This window comes from Chamaea fasciata, unplaced genomic scaffold (genome assembly GCF_029207755.1).
Source record: "Chamaea fasciata isolate MVZ Bird 193981 ecotype frontalis unplaced genomic scaffold, bChaFas1.0.hap1 SCAF_28, whole genome shotgun sequence".
Classification (NCBI taxonomy): Eukaryota; Metazoa; Chordata; class Aves; order Passeriformes; family Sylviidae; genus Chamaea; species Chamaea fasciata.
This window is the reverse complement of record NW_027094113.1, coordinates 2767830-2783523: the sequence shown is the minus strand read 5'-3', so window position 1 is coordinate 2783523 and position 15694 is coordinate 2767830. Positions and strand designations below refer to the sequence as shown.

Genomic DNA, 15694 nt, shown 5'->3' with positions numbered 1-15694 from the left:
TCCCCAAGTCAGGAAGCAAATTTAAAACACCAGGGTGAAGAAGGATTTGCTGTTTTGTTTCTTTTTTTAACAAAGAGATACACAATGAAGCCAACTGCCCAGAGATTTCAGAGGATTTGGCTAAGATGCAAATGGCTTTAGAAAGTGCTTAAGTTAATTCCTGAAGGATGGCTCCATCAGCAGCTCTTAAACTTGATGGTCCAGATGGAAGCTTCAAGCTCAGTAAACCTTGGAGTTGTGTCCTGCAGGTGCCAGATGCTTCACTGCACCCAGAAACCAGAAAACCTCTATTAATGCCCCATTTCATCACCTCTCCCATGTCCACTGCTCTTGAAGCAGCATAACTTGGGTCAAAAGTCTACTCCCCCTTCTACCAGGTGAAACATCCCACTAATGGAAATTCTGACATTCATCTGGAGAGTCTTCCTCTCTGGCTTTTGCTCCAAACCAAATGTAACCACTTTGAGCAAAGCACAGAATGTACAAACAGAATCCTGCACCTCTGGTATGCTCAGAACTTGAGTTCTCCATGCTTTTAAGGATCTTCTGTACCACTTCTTTGCCCTTTGATGATTGCTCTCCAAAGCTTCATCATTGTAATCTGCTTTCTCCATTGATGAATAAAAAAATATCTTCAGGCAACTCATAAAAAACCCCCTACAAATGAAAGGAATAGGATTTTTTTCCCCCTTGGCATCATAAAAGCCATTTTAGGGTAAGGCTGAGGTCATGTTGCTTCAGAGATGTCTGCACAAAGACAAATTTTAACTTTGATATGACAAAGCAACAGACCATTTGCACCAATCTTGATCATGCCAGTTCCTCAACACAAAATTATGCCAAAGCACAGCTAGTGGCTGCTTCTAAGGAAATTATGGACTGCTAGAATTACTGGGCTGTAAGACTGGTGGAGTTTTGGACTACTCTGATCTATCAGAAGCTAAATAAAGTGATCCTGACAAGCACCTCTGTGCTCTTACAGAAGCTGTGCTGCTATCACAGAATGTAAAACTTCGACAGCTGTGATCCACTAACATTCCCTCATGCTGGTACATAGGCCATGGTTACATGGGTTGGTAACTGACAGCTCTGAGGTAAAACACAGTATTTCACTATTTCTGGGAGTGCAAAGGGACACCTGTAAGGCATTTTGACACTTGATCTTTGAAACAAAGTTATGGTTCAACACAAAGCTGAAGAAATCTGTTTGATAGGGACTGCTGAAACAAAACAAGTAACTGGAAACGGGCGTTTATTTATGGAAAATGGAATGCTTCATTAACAAACATTTTTAAATGGCATATGAACAACACCTTACAAAACAAATGAGTTCACATTGGATTGAGTGACATAATATGGCAGCAGCTTAAAAAAAATTACACTTACAGTAGCCCATAAGTTACAATTAATGGTAACCCTGGGTAACAGATTTGTTTCACCTGCCACCTTGCATTAAAAACCAAACACAATCAGTAGCGACGGTTGAAACGAGGATCGTTCGGTCTGTTTGCCCTTTCCTGGCCAGCAAAGCCTTCTCCTTGCATTCCTCCTCCGTGCATGATCTGACTCTGATTGCCGCCCTGCATGAAACTGCCACGCCTGCAAAGGGATTCAGACATTTTAATATTCTCTCATGCTGGTATAGTCAGATTGCTACAATGGGTGTTGTTTTTGTTTTCGCTCTTCCATATAATGCACTACAAAGAAACCATGGGGATATTTTATTATTCCTTGATATTGAAGTAACAGATAACTGATAACTCCCATGTTTCTTTGGCCAATTTAAATAGAAGAAATGTCCCTTAACAGGAAAACCAACACTGCTCTTTTTTAAGTTCTTACCCTGACATGCCTCCACGATGCATCACATGGCCAGGTCTGCCTCTACCGCCACCTAAAAAAGTTCAAATGCTTCCATCATATCCACAGCAAGAGTTTTATTTCAAGGATAATGTCTGCATTTTATACAGCACAGCTGAGGAGCTGTGCAAGAACCACACCTTGCCACCTCTCATGATCCCGTCCCATCATCCCTCCGTCCACGCTGCTCTGCCAGGAACGATCTTGGTGCCCTTCAAACTTTCGACTGTGATCTCCCCACTCACGTCCATCCCTGTAAAGACAGGAAATTCCTATCTTCTCACACGAGCCAGGGCACGTGAAACAGTTTTCATATTTGAATCTAAGTCACAAACTTACTCAAATGCTTTACCAAGGCTCATGTGATTCTTGTGTTTATACTGCTATCTGTTAAGTAAAATCTCAGAAGAATCATTCTGCTCAAACCAACTAAGATGACAAATAAATAAGATATTGGGGGGGGAACCACTATCCTGAAAATAGCAAGCTTTGGTAGTAATGTTAGTTAAAATGAATGGAAAGTATTATGACTTTAAGACGTGAAGTTATTAAAAAAATCTGCTAAGTGCATTTTTTGATGCACAAGGCACCATCAAATCATCTGCAGTCCATCCAACACGCCTTTGGTGAAAGCTGGAAAAAACATCTTCCAAAAGCTCTGACATATGGAAACGCTCCTCAGGTGCACAAGAAGAGGTGTTTTCAGTACCAACCGTGACTGTGGGGGGATCCCTCTGCTCTCACTCATCCTCCTGTCGGAGCCGTAGCTGCCCCAGCTCTCCCGCGAGTCCCGCGAGTGCCGGTCGGGGCCTCCGTGGCGCTCGTCTGGGTAGTGCTGGAAGGCACAGAGCTCTCACAGGGCTGCACAGCACACACCTGGCACTGCCTCAAGCTGCTCAGCTGTAATTACTCCATCTCACAGTCATCTGGGAGGGAAGGGACCTCCTGACATCTAACTCAGGGTCAGCCAGGTCCAGGCTTTCCCAGCAGAGCCTCCCAGAGGGTTTTGAGGATCTTCTCAGCTGGAGACTTCACAGGCTCTCCATGTAGCCTGTTCCAGTGCTCCCAGTTAAAGGGGATTTGGATCCTCCTCAGATGGGATTGTGTTTCAGTGCGTGCTCACTGACTCTTTTGTCACCGAGTGGCACTTGGCTACACTTTATCCACACCCTCCCTCCCATGAGTTATTAATGCACATTGGTAAGGTCAGCCCAGGACTTTGCCTTTCCTGCTCTTGACCTTCAGGATATTCCCCTCAGCCTAACTCTCCAGCTTATCCAGGTCCCTCCAAATCTCACAGTAAAGGTCACTGAGGATTCTATGACTCCCTAAAATTCATTCAATCTGGCACTGCTTGAAGAAGCCCCGAAGGTCTTTCCCCCAGCCCTCAAACACAAACACCTCTAGGGTTCAGCTGCTATTGCCATGTAACCTCATAGAATGGATCTGTACTTTGTATCTTTGCCTCTTCTATGCAGTCTTTTAGAATCCTGTATTTTGACACAACTCACTTGCTTTGATTTCTATCAGAATAACTATATCTAACTTTTATAACAAACAAGTCTCTGAACTGAATTTCATCTTATTGAAGTAAACAAGACAATGTGACTATTCCAACATATTTTGGTAGATATAATGTAATTCTCAACTACTGAAATATAATCTGACACCTACACTATAGAAAACCAGGTTATAAGATGTAAAGATATTTCTGTAGCTCCATAAAGCAACTCACTTGTCCATCCCGATCTCCCATTATTGTCCTGGATCCATCTCTCCTAGAAACAGACAATTAGAATCAGACTGTGACAGTAAAACACACAGCAGTCTATAAAAATCTATTTATTTAACAACACAGATGAAAAATCCTGCTTCCACATTGTACCATATTATCCACAAAAGGCATAAACAGCTGGAACATATGGAAAATGTGACACATTTTGTATCCTGGGGAAACCCAGTTAGTCCTAACGTATAAACCAAAATATTCTTGTTAAAATTCTAGGTGCCTGCAATATTATTTAGAAATTTTTTCAGAATCCTATGAATATGTGAAACAGCATTGCAAGACACTTTGAATAAGCCTGCCTGAAGTTTTAATTCATGGCACAGTACAAATCTTGTCATGGTTTTGGAAGAGGAAGCCCACAGCCACTAAGTAAAAATAAAACAACCACTTGAAAAATAAAATACAAACTAAGCACACAGTAAAGGCAGTGAAATGTGACATGAAGTCCATATTTTTGTGTTTTGTTTTCAGGCAGCAGTGGAGGAAAGACACCAACCTGTCTATTGAATGCTCCTGGTAACGCCCACGATCCCTGTGATCGAAGTCATGGAAGCGATCCTGGCGACTGAAGTCTGAGTGGTACCTGTCATTCATGGCCATTCGCTTTGCCTCTGGCCAGTACGGATCATCCCTCCTGAAAGAATCAACAGACTCATTTCAGCCCAGATAATGCCTTTTGATACTGTTCCTCCTTCCAAACCAACAGAAGGGCAATTCAGTTCAAAAGGGCGTTGAAAAACCTGGGCTATTATACACGACCATCTCAATGCAACCAACAACTGCTGAGAGCGTGTGTATGGCTTTTTCCAGTCCAGGCAGACGAGACAGGACCTGGCAGTGACATTTCCCACTGGCATCATCAGGATCTGGTGGCTTTACCTGCCATCTATGTCATAGGGTCTCCTCATGGCAGAGCGCCGCTCCTGCTCGTAGCGCAGCTGCTCGTGCTGGCGCCGCAGCTCCTCCCTCTCCCGCTGGATCCTGTCCTGCTCCCTCCTCCTCTCATGCTCGATGTGCATCCGTTCCCTTTCCAGCCTCTCCCTCTCCATCCGTTCCCGTTCCAGGCGCTGCCTTTCAATTTCCAGCCTCTCCCGAGCAATCTCGAGCCTCTCCCTCTCCTCCCGCTCGCGGATGGTCTGGAGGTGCTGCTGCCGCTCCCGGCGCTCGCGGGTGCTGTTTGAACAGAGACACGAGTTACACTCGGGATGCTTCAACAAAGAAAGGAAGTTTAAAAAAAGCGTTAAAAATTAAAATCACAGTGGTTGCAAACTTGCATCATCCCCTTGAAATGACACGTGTGGAGGGAGGACACTCAGCATACACGCAAATTTATTTAGAGACTGATCAAGTGAGTGCCACAAAACCCATCCCAGGGGACAAATACTTCAGTATGGTCAGGAGAATGTGTATCCAAATGCCCACAAATACTTCTATAGGTCACGAGAATCTGAATCCAAATGTCCACAGTTCATTGCTTATATTGAAATAAAGTATCTGTGAAGAGTATTTTATTTCTGTGAAGAAAGGCAGGATGATATGGTGGATAATGGCTCCACTAAAGCTCAGGAATTTAACTACGAGGGAGAAACTTTTTCCTCTTGAATAAAAATAACAAAAGCATTTTCCTCCTGCCCATTCTGACTACTTTTAGGTGAGAAATAGAAGCTTTGTAATGTGTGGAGAACATGGAATTCAGATCACAGTTCTAGCAAGGAATTAGAAGGACAGCAATTATCACCTTTTGACATTATGAAACCTTTTAAACATATGAAAACAAAGAAAAAGCCCCACCAAAAATCATTAAATATCTAAATTAGGTTCAACAGATACGATAAAAATATAACGAAGTTACAAGTGGGGAAAAAAAATTGAAGGCCTTCTCCTCTTATTTCATTAAAAATGAAAATTATATCTATTTTGGGGGAAAAATCCCAAACAATGTCAGTGCTGCTCTTACCGGCGCTGCTCTGCCTCCCTCATTTTTCGTTGTGCTTTGATTTTGTCAAAGGGGACAATCCCTTGTCTCTCCCTGCTCTCTGATTTGCGGTCTTGGCTCTTAACACTCTGTATTTAAAAGAGAAAGTTTAATTTATTAAAGGACAACCATCACAAACAATACTCTGAGCTCTGTTTCCATTTGTACAGTTCATATCTCAAAGCTTGATCGCTGCTTTTTTTTCCAAGAGCTGTTCTTTTTTACTATTACAGACACCATATATTAATACAGTAATACCTTGCCCCATTTGTTTGGCAGGATTTGAGTGCTGTATCGGCCAAATGAGAGGTATTCTACCAATTAAAACCATGTTATAGAAACTTGAATTGGACAAATTGGCAAGACAACTGTGGATTATACACAGCCTGGCAAGATTCAGGATCTGTTTGTAAGGAAAATGTTTCCCATGCAGAAGCATCACTTACTCTGTCCTTTGATGTAGTGGATGTTTTCACACTAATAACAGGTTCTCCTTTGGATTTATCCATGACTACTGTTCTCTCTGTTCCTTTACTTCCTAAATAAATCAGAAATGGAAAGAAACAATCAAACTACATGACCTACGTTCTCTAAAATGAGAAAATCGGCATTTAACTCTCTCTTCAAAATCAATTATTTCACTCCACCTAATCCAGGTACTGCTTTTAAGGACTGCACAATGTCAAACATCTCCCCTTCCCCTTATTCATTCTGGATTTCCAACTAAGAATCTAAAACAATTCTAGAACATATCTGGAAAGAACTACCTACAATTAAATATTCCTACATCAACATATCTGTATAAAACAACAACAGCCAAATTACCTGATTTAATAGTTTTAGGCTGATCGGATGAACCAGACTTCTGGTCATCTTTATCTTTTTTTTCCTTTTCATCTTTATCTTCTGTTTTTTTAGGATCATCTTTTTGGTCAGTTTTCTCATCTCTTTTAGGACCACCAGGTCTGTGGATAGATATTGATACAGATTTGACTAACACAGACTAAGAGAAAAGAAAATTCAAGGGAAATGCCAGCAACAAAGCAGAACTCTGATATAATAACAATTGTAATTAGATTTCCAAACATTTCCTTCCACAACTTCCTCCACCATCAAACAAGATATTCAGATTGTCCTGTGCAGTAGTCAACAAACTTGGCCAGGATTCAAGATCTCAACTGGAAGCATGAAGACAAATTCACACTATCACATGCTTAATGCTCACAAAGTTTCTTACACAACATGACAATGAACCATTTTTGTCAGGCAACTGGGTGAAAGATCAGCAAAAACTTCTCAGCAAGTGGCATTTAATAGAAGTTATGCCTCAAGAAAGTAATTCAAGAAGGCAAAGTTCTTAGTGTTTAATTCACTCTCTTAGTGCCTCTTTCAGCTACTTTTAGCAATGCTAGAGAGGAAGAGCACAGTGCTCAAGAGGAACGTGATCCGGGAACAGATCTTGGACAACTCTGTTTTAACTGTCTGGGACCTGGAGGAAACCCTATTCCAATGAGACACAAGGTAATAAAGAAACAGTGACACACAGATCAAAATTCTCACATGGTTCTTCCCACAGATTTAAGACATGTAAGCCCCAAAATCATTACTAATCAAGTATGGCTACATTAAAAGGTGTGCTTGAAAATGCAACTTTCCAATGCCTACTTCAAAGCATGCAATAGAAACATTTTAATTTAGTCAATGAACGTCAACTGAAGTCTATCTTGTAATAAAAGCTGAAAAAAATCCAGGTACTCCTCTTTTTGAATGTTTGCCACAGAAATTCTTATTGTAACTTTAGTTTCTCCTGACATCAACACAGACTGAAGAAAGCAAAACACCTTTGGTAGGAGAATTTTAACACAGTACCTCTCACTGACTGTTTCTCTCTTTGCTTCACTCTCTTTTTTTTCATTTGTCTTCTTCCCAGCGGGTTCATTTTTTGCCTGAAATTTATTTTGCACATCATCAGCTGAGAATGTGGCCTCGATCATTTGCACAATCTGGTGGGAAGCTGGTATCTCTGAGGCCCAGTACTCACTTTTTCCACAGAAATGATCTTGCCATGCAGCTCTGTCTTGTGCAGGTGGGTGATGCACTTGGTGGCCTCCTCGGCCGTGGACATGGTGACAAAGCCGTAGCAGCGAGCGCCAGGACTGCGGGCATTGGTCACCACCTTGGCCCCCACCACCTTTCCAAAAAAACCAGGAATTACTCTCCCTGCGACAAGTCCCCAAGGTTAAATAGCAAGAACTACAAGCTCCACTTCTGCTCTTTTTCATTCCTGGCCATTACCACACAAGTAAGTTTTGTTTTTGAGAGATTAACAAATACAGAAGGAGCATTGCTTGGAGGCAACCATGGTTCTGTTACCACCAAGAGGTGGAAGCTAAAGATTGAAATCTTTTCCAAAGAAAGACCCCAGGGTGACAATAAGTTTTTTTTAAAAGGCATCTAACTTTACATCAACAACATCACTTTGCTTTAGTATAAAACAGTAAAAACCAATACAAAATTTTAAGCAAATTTCCACATTAATGCTTAACTGCAAAGTGCCACTTTCTCTCCAAGAAATGTTTACATGTCACAGATGAGGCAGATCAACAGTGTTATCTCCAATCTTTAAGAAACAGGAAGTTTCTCCAAAATCTAGAGCTTGAAAAAGTCACACAAATGGTGTTTATGTATGCTAAGACATTCAGTACAGCTCACTTGGTAATACAGAAATCAATCACATTTCAGGAGTGATGTTTTAAAGTACAGCTGAATAAAGAACCTACTTCTGAGCATTTGCTTTATTGTACAAGTACATCTACTTCCAGGAAGTTCTGTCTCTGCTAATACCCTGAAGAAAATAACAGTATTTTATTTAAATTACTAAATGGTACCATGGCATCTATCTGGAGCCAAATACTGGGTTGGCTGTTGTTTAGTTTTTAATTACATTTCAAATTTTGTGGGACATCTCTATGATCAACATTTTAGGTTGCCCGATGGAATTCTAAGCAAATCAATGGAAGTATTGCATTGCAAGGAGCATTAAAAAGGTTTTACCAGTCCCACGACTTTTAAACTCCAAGCTGTGCTACAATTAATCCATATTTGTACCTATTTGTAAAGTCATATTTAAGTTCCAGAGTATTTTCATCAGTAAAACATCCAATGGCTGATTGTCAGCACATACAATTTGCTTTTACTGCAATCTGCTGGTAGTAATCTGTAAATAGGCTTCAGAGGTCTGACAAAAATCCTTACTGATGGCTCTGGTATCAGCCTTTTATTGAACTCCTTCCATTTTCCAGCTGATAAAGAGATTTGACATTTTGTCTGTCCTTAACAGCAACTGCAGGACCTCCCCTGCCTGCAAAGCAAACACCACCTCTCCATATCCCAAAGTGCCCAAACAAGTGTTTTTCAAAGGAACTGCCAACTCCTGATAAATTAAAATTGAGTTACTCAGGCAATTCCTAAAATATTCCCCAGTAATTCTGTCTCAGTGTTTACTGCATTTTTTACTTAATCCTAAGGAAATCTTTAATAAATTCACACTGGACTGTGAATTTTTAGCAGGTGAAGATACCATACTGCAGCACAGAAGTGTGTGTAAACAGTTACTGATCATTTCAAATAAAGGACCACAAAAGGGATTTTATATTTATTGTTATATATTCTGAGCAACAGAATAAAAAACCCCCAGTCATCCAGTGTGTACTTCAGTGATTTTTCCTTGATATCCCACAATATTTTTGATAATTGGATTCCTTTCATGGGTACTTTCAGTGATGAAAGTCTTATTAACAGTTTCAAACAAACCTGTGCAAACAAACCAAGTAACAAAATAAAAAAACCCAAACCAACAAAAATAACCTCTTACCTTCCCATATTTGCTAAACAGATTCTTCAGATCTGTAGCTCTGGTGGTGGAAGCCAATCCACTCACCCAAAAGTTTCTACCAGAACCGCTAGCACTGCGACCTAGTTGGAAAAAACAGACAAAACCAAAACATACCCCAAAACCTAATTATTGGCATTAATTACTGGAATTGTTTTGTGAATTACAACAGAGCAGGATCACAAATCTTAAATTTTTTAAAATCACAGAGCAAGGGAAATGCATTGTGTGATATTCTCCTCCCACGATTTACTTTGCTGAAGGTAAGGAGCGTTACAAGTCCAAAAATTTGAGTGGAACTGCGAGTTTTGATACAGAAGTATTTTATATCATTCTTCAAGAAAGCAACAGGATTAGGGCACCTCTGAATTAACTGAGGTCCTTCAAAACGTGCCAGGATAGATCCCAGTAACTTACAGAAGACAGAAGCCCTGCAGGAGTTGTAGGAACCGTGTCTGCACCCCATATGTGCTCGTGTCTTGCCTTTTTATCTTATGTTCAAGGGAATGCTGATGGGATGCAGAATTCCTCTCAAGGAAAGCCATTCACCACCAATAAACCAAGGAAATTTCTGTTTCTGCCCACACAGATCCACAGCTGGGATACAGTCTGACCTCAGCTGCAGGAGTTAGGAAAGACCTGGCCTGCTTTAACCATGCAAGAATTGCAGAACACCTGCCCAACTCTGCATCTCAGCTACAAAGGTGATTTAATAAATGCTGATGAACTTGCCAAGTCTGAACACCCAACAAGTGATTCAAGAGTGAACTGAACTCCAAGGTTCAGTGTCTGCACGAGGCACACACACAAGGACACTGTTCCCAGTCTCCTTTGAAATGTCTGTACTGTCCTTCTGTCAGTCTGGGCAGTTCCAAGACCACAGTGGATGGGTTTTACTCCAGCTCCCTGCTTATAATACTTCTGTTTTGGATTTTTTTGGTGATACATGGAATTTTACCAAACCTCTTTCATTGAGGGAAGTCATTTTTCCCAGAACCTTTCAAAAATGCTGTTTTATTTGGGTGCCTTTCCATCTTCTACTTCCTAATAATTTCAGTCACTGGCACAAGTAACTGAGAACACAGTTATTAATATTTACACAGCTTTCCTAGGGAAGGATGCAGTGATTTTAATCAATCTCTACAAAAACACCCATACCCAGTTTTTATTGTATAAAGGTGAGTACACACCTGCCATCATTTATCTCAGAAGTGCATGGACAAAGGTAAGTCATGCACACAAATACATGGGAGATGCACTGTCTTGGTGTTTTAAAAAGCTGAGCCAAAGGCTTTGATGCTTTTACTCCACACATCTCTACAATTTAAAAATTAGCACCTACAGTTAACTCTGGCACCGGAATCCTGGAGAAAGAAGAAAGTGCTTTTCTGCTATTCTACAAATGAGTTTTTAAAGATTTTTAAAACCGTGTTCAAGTCCTTTTTTATTAAGCATTGATCAGTCTTAATGTCTCCAGGTTTTGCCCTCCCATGAGACTTTAAAAAGCGTTCCTGCAACGGTTCTGCACTTTTAAGACAAAGAAATACTGGGACTTGAAAATATTTAAGTTAGAAACAGGAACAATGCAGGTACTGGGAGCCAACCATCAACACTGGAGATACTTTTCAGATGTGCATCCTTTAACAGCCAAAATCCACCAGGATGAGCTCATAAATTAATTTTTCTGCACTCTTGTTGACAGTTTTCACAATTATTGCATGAAATATGGAATAGACTTCATCCTAAATAAAATCCTTTCATACAGGTGAGCAAGTAACAATCCATGAGTCAGAACTGACTTGTAGGTACTGTTTTAGGTTCCTTCTGGCTCAGCCACTTTGCTCTGCATGCAGAGAATGTTACACAGTCAGGCAGCTCCCTCTCACCACTGCTGTTCACTAAGTCAAAACATGAATAAAACAACTGTTATGGAACACAGCACATCCACTGGAGAGAGGGATGCAGCTGCAAGGTGGTTTAAGACACCCATGTTCCTGAAGGCTGCTCTGAAAACAAACTCAGGGAAGGGTTTTCTCAGTCCACAAAAATAAGACAATCAAGTCCTTAGGTGAAGGACACCACATACAGAAAACTTGAAATATTCTGAAATAAGAGAACTCGAGATTACAGACTGGAAGCAAGAGGTAAATTGACCCTAACAAAGGAGGTCAAGCAGCTGGTGCAAACAGGTGTAACCCAGGATCTTGGAAAAAGCAGCTGACAGGGAGGTGATTCTGGGTCATAAAACCCAATTAAAACCAATCCAATTCATCCTGTCCTGTTGGCTGTCAGACCTCAAAACGAGCTTCTTGATTTTTACAGGAATTGCTGGGACTTCCACATTTAAAAGTGCTGAAGTACCTGCCAGACGCATGTAAGAAGAATGGTAACAGACAGATCTAAATTTTCTGCCCTGGGCAGGCAGAAGAGAACAGAGAAGTGGGGTGAGCTGCAAAGACTCAGCTGCCTGGTATATTAAAAGCCAGAAGTATGAAGGCATCTGACACTGAGCAAAATATTTTCTTCTTCCCTATGATGCATATTTGCCCCATAGATAGGATCTGTGTGGACAAAGATTGAATAAAATCAATGTAATTTCAAGACAACGCTAAGCTGTAATATTTGTGGCATTTAGATATGTAAATACTGGATGTCAAATTACTTCAGCAAAACAGAAGATGGGAAGGAGAATTCCAAGTGTATAGTAAAGCAAACACAATTGCATAAGGTTATTGACTCACTAACAGCTGTTAGTGGGCATCTCCAGTGCCAAAAAAGACATAATTGCCATGTATTAACATTGACCTTTAAAAATCAAGATACAAACACAGCAGTGCAATGCACATGTTCTGAAAAAAATGCATAAGAGGAAAATACTTATTCTGACATTAACAAGAAAATGCAGAAAGGGGAGAATTTATGCTATTTAACAACCGCATAGATTGCAATCACTTTTTAGTGAAATAACCCATCCAAAACAAACAGCTATCCAAGCAATCACTGAAGCTTTACATCTGAAAACACACATACCTTTCTCATCTTTTGAGATTATCTTTGTATCTCTGTCCTCCTCAACAGGGCTAAAGACAAAACACCACATTATTCAAGTCAGAAAGAAAAGTGACTAAATATAAACTATGAAAAAAGCTAAAATTAAATACCTACCAGAAAATATGTTGCAAATGAAAACACACCTTTGCATACTGGATTTAAGAAATCTGACAAGAAATAATGAAGTCAGATTCTTAAACAGACTTACATTAAGAAGATGTTTACAAATAAGAGTAATTTGGGAAAACAACCTTTGAAGGTTGATGAAGGAAAGAAATCAAACCCACTGTGTTTTAAAAAAATAAAAATACATCTGCACATGGAGAAATAAAAGAGACCTTTAGGAATAGGCTACAATTTCATCAGTCTCGGAGGCCAATTGAAGGAAACAGCTTATTCGCGTCACTTAAGGACCAACGATAAAAGATAGCATCTGGTCTAGAACGGAGAAAAAACAAACCTCTTTTTCTGATCACCGCCCTCACTGGCTGAGGACTCTTTAGTGGCAGGGGAAGATTCCTCAGAATTAGCTTTGTCTTCTGCTCTCTTGCCATCTTCTTTGCTATCTCTGGCTTCGGCACCTGCGCCTTTCTCCGCTGTCTCCCCACTAGAGGCTTCCAGGCCTTGGGAGCGTTTGCTACTCTGATCGCTTAGGGTCTCTACCACTACACCTTCAGAGTCCGGGGCCTCTTCCTCGGGGCTCTGTTCACTTGTCTCCCCTTTCGCTACCACTAAACGCTTTGCTTCCTTCCTTGCCAAAGCTTGGGCCGATTTGCTGTCCAAAGCTAAAGCATCTTCCTCCAGCTGAGCGGCAGCGAGAGCGTCCTCTTCCTCAGCCAGCCTCTTGCCTGGCCCCGCGTTACTGGCTTCCTGCGCACGCGGCCGCTCCGCTTCGGGAGGTTCTTCGTTAAGTAGCTCAGATTTACAAGTTTCCCCCAAAATGTCGAGTATTTTCTCATTTTCTACGGATTTAACAGGAATAGAATGGCACAAGATTTAATCACCAGGGAAATACAGCAATCACAAATGTGGAACTGGCAATGGCTGCCACACTAACACCAAGAGAACTGCTAAGCTACACAGAGATTGGAAAACCCTAGTGTACACAGTGTTACGCCTACCACGCTAACTGCTCTCTCACACACTGCCAAATCAGCCCTACCACCTCAACAGGCAAGAAAAATGCCCCCACAGATTTAACAAAAAACTTCAGGCTCAGCCTTCATATTCTTCAGCAAATCGTTCAGCTCTGTTTCTTCTCTAGTTAGCTTCCAGAGTCCGAGATGCTTAACTGAACGTATCAAGGCACTGAGAGTTCAATTTTTAAATTTCTGTGAAATTCTTTTAGCAGAGACAGTCCAACATGAGAACTGGGCATCTTCTGATGGTGCATGAGTGTGTTTGCAGTCCAGAAAGGGAAAAGTATCTTTATGAAATTTCCATGAAGAAACTCTCTTCTTTCTTCTGTATCCAGTAACTAATCTTTACATTTTAATGCCCTACAATATCTTTTTACTGCTTTCACTGCTCTCTACTTAGTAACAGAGTTAAGGTGTGTGCAATATCACAAGATCTGTTTACAAGTAGAATATTTAGCTTTTAAAACTGTGAATAAACTTCTCTAAATCCATTTATGTAGTATAACAGGTTTTTAAACCATTTCATTTCACTGGAAGTATTTCAAGCATCACTTCACAGATCTGGGGATATGATTGGGTTTCCAATCTCTATGACCCTGCATGATCTGGATTGTCCATTATAAAAATAATGCAAATTATGTTTGTTTGCTTGGGTTTTTTAATAGTTAATGGTTTAAAAAGTATTAGTTGAAAAGACAGGAATATGTTTTTCTTTAACAGTACCTGGCTCCAGGTGTAGCTTCTCCATTTTCTGTTTAGGAAGAAAAGACCACAGAATGAGGTTTTTATAAAATGTATTTTCTAACACAGAATAAAGTAACAACTCCCTGCCCAATCCCAAAATTAAAAACTGAACAAATTCATCTACTACATTTAGCTCTTATTTTCACCATCCACTGGAAATGAGTATTTTATATAGGTAACTTTTCTGGCACATTAAATCCAAATCAAAATATCAGCCACAACTGCCTTCTCCCAAATAACTCTGAATTATGAACAGATTAATAAAGTATCTCTGTGTACCACCACACCAACTACAGAGTAAAAAACAAACCTCAGTCTATATAACTACTTCATACAATCGTGGGAGAGAGAAGAAACCAGCAGTGCAAGACCCTTTTTATCTGCCATAAACTGAAGGAAATCTTGAGAGGTGACTGAAAAGTAGGGAAAAAACCACAGGACAATCCTCAATTCACACACAGTGCTGAGCAAGGTCATGATTGTCTTGGATTCTGTTACAATTTCATATTACAGTCACATTTTCTTTTTTGTAGAATGAGAACAGAGTAAATACTAATAATACAACATACAGCTACAAAATACAGCTACATTTTCAGTTTACCTTCATTTCAATTAAATCAGAAGAGGATGCTTCTAAATTGTTTTCAATTTCATCATAATCTTCCTAAAAGAATAAGAAAGGAATGAAAGCATTTCTTACCAAAGTAGCTTAAGAAGAATACATCTGTATTTAACTTTCCTTTTCAAGAAAACCAGAAATGTTTTAGTTTTTGACAGATCTCCATTGCTACTTCAGAGTGTGACCCCAAAATGAGGAGCAACGTGTAAACATACCTGGTATTTAAATATCTTTCTCCAATTATTTTTCATTTTAATTTCAAGAGGACATTGTCTATTTCAAAGTTATTCTTAGAGTCTTATTTCATATTTCTGTGGTTACTGAACGTGTTTTTCCCTTTCCCACTTTTTAACTTTAGTTTCTAAATGAAAAAAAAACAAGTTAGAAATGAAGCTGACTTAGGTTTACACTCTTCCAAACTGAAAATATATCCCAAAAATCTTTCCTCTTTAACCAGCTGAGGGTAAGATACAACCATAACTCATTGGTTACATGAGGTCAATTTACAGAACAGCACAAAATTTGCCTTTCAGGTGAAGGAGATACTGTTGCAATGACTCTGTTCAGAGTCATTGAAAAGGGACATTCTCTCCAAGCCTTTGTGTTTGTTCGGTCTGTTGGGGTG

General features: G+C 40.1%; 1 protein-coding gene across 2 annotated transcripts in view; it reads right to left on the bottom strand.

Moving 5' to 3' along the window:
- Positions 1-1235: 1235 nt before the first annotated feature.
- The window catches only part of LOC136302164 (scaffold attachment factor B1-like), a 19261-nt gene continuing 4802 nt past the window's right edge, over positions 1236-15694 (bottom strand). The window contains exons 1-18 of one of the 2 annotated variants that reach the window (XM_066205515.1): positions 15285-15391; positions 15052-15114; positions 14430-14457; positions 13028-13529; positions 12547-12596; positions 9499-9599; positions 7666-7815; positions 7494-7570; positions 6450-6589; positions 6071-6162; positions 5607-5713; positions 4529-4822; positions 4146-4283; positions 3596-3638; positions 2574-2695; positions 2001-2113; positions 1843-1894; positions 1236-1599 (exon numbers count right to left, since the gene is read on the bottom strand). In XM_066205515.1, the coding sequence (XP_066061612.1) occupies positions 1470-1599; positions 1843-1894; positions 2001-2113; positions 2574-2695; positions 3596-3638; positions 4146-4283; positions 4529-4822; positions 5607-5713; positions 6071-6162; positions 6450-6589; positions 7494-7570; positions 7666-7815; positions 9499-9599; positions 12547-12596; positions 13028-13529; positions 14430-14457; positions 15052-15114; positions 15285-15320 (2238 nt within the window). In that variant the 5' untranslated portion in view covers positions 15321-15391 and the 3' untranslated portion in view covers positions 1236-1469. Of the gene's footprint in view, positions 1600-1842; positions 1895-2000; positions 2114-2573; positions 2696-3595; positions 3639-4145; positions 4284-4528; positions 4823-5606; positions 5714-6070; positions 6163-6449; positions 6590-7493; positions 7571-7665; positions 7816-9498; positions 9600-12546; positions 12597-13027; positions 13530-14429; positions 14458-15051; positions 15115-15284; positions 15392-15694 lie in introns of those variants that run through there. The other variant, XM_066205514.1, reaches the window with a different exon arrangement.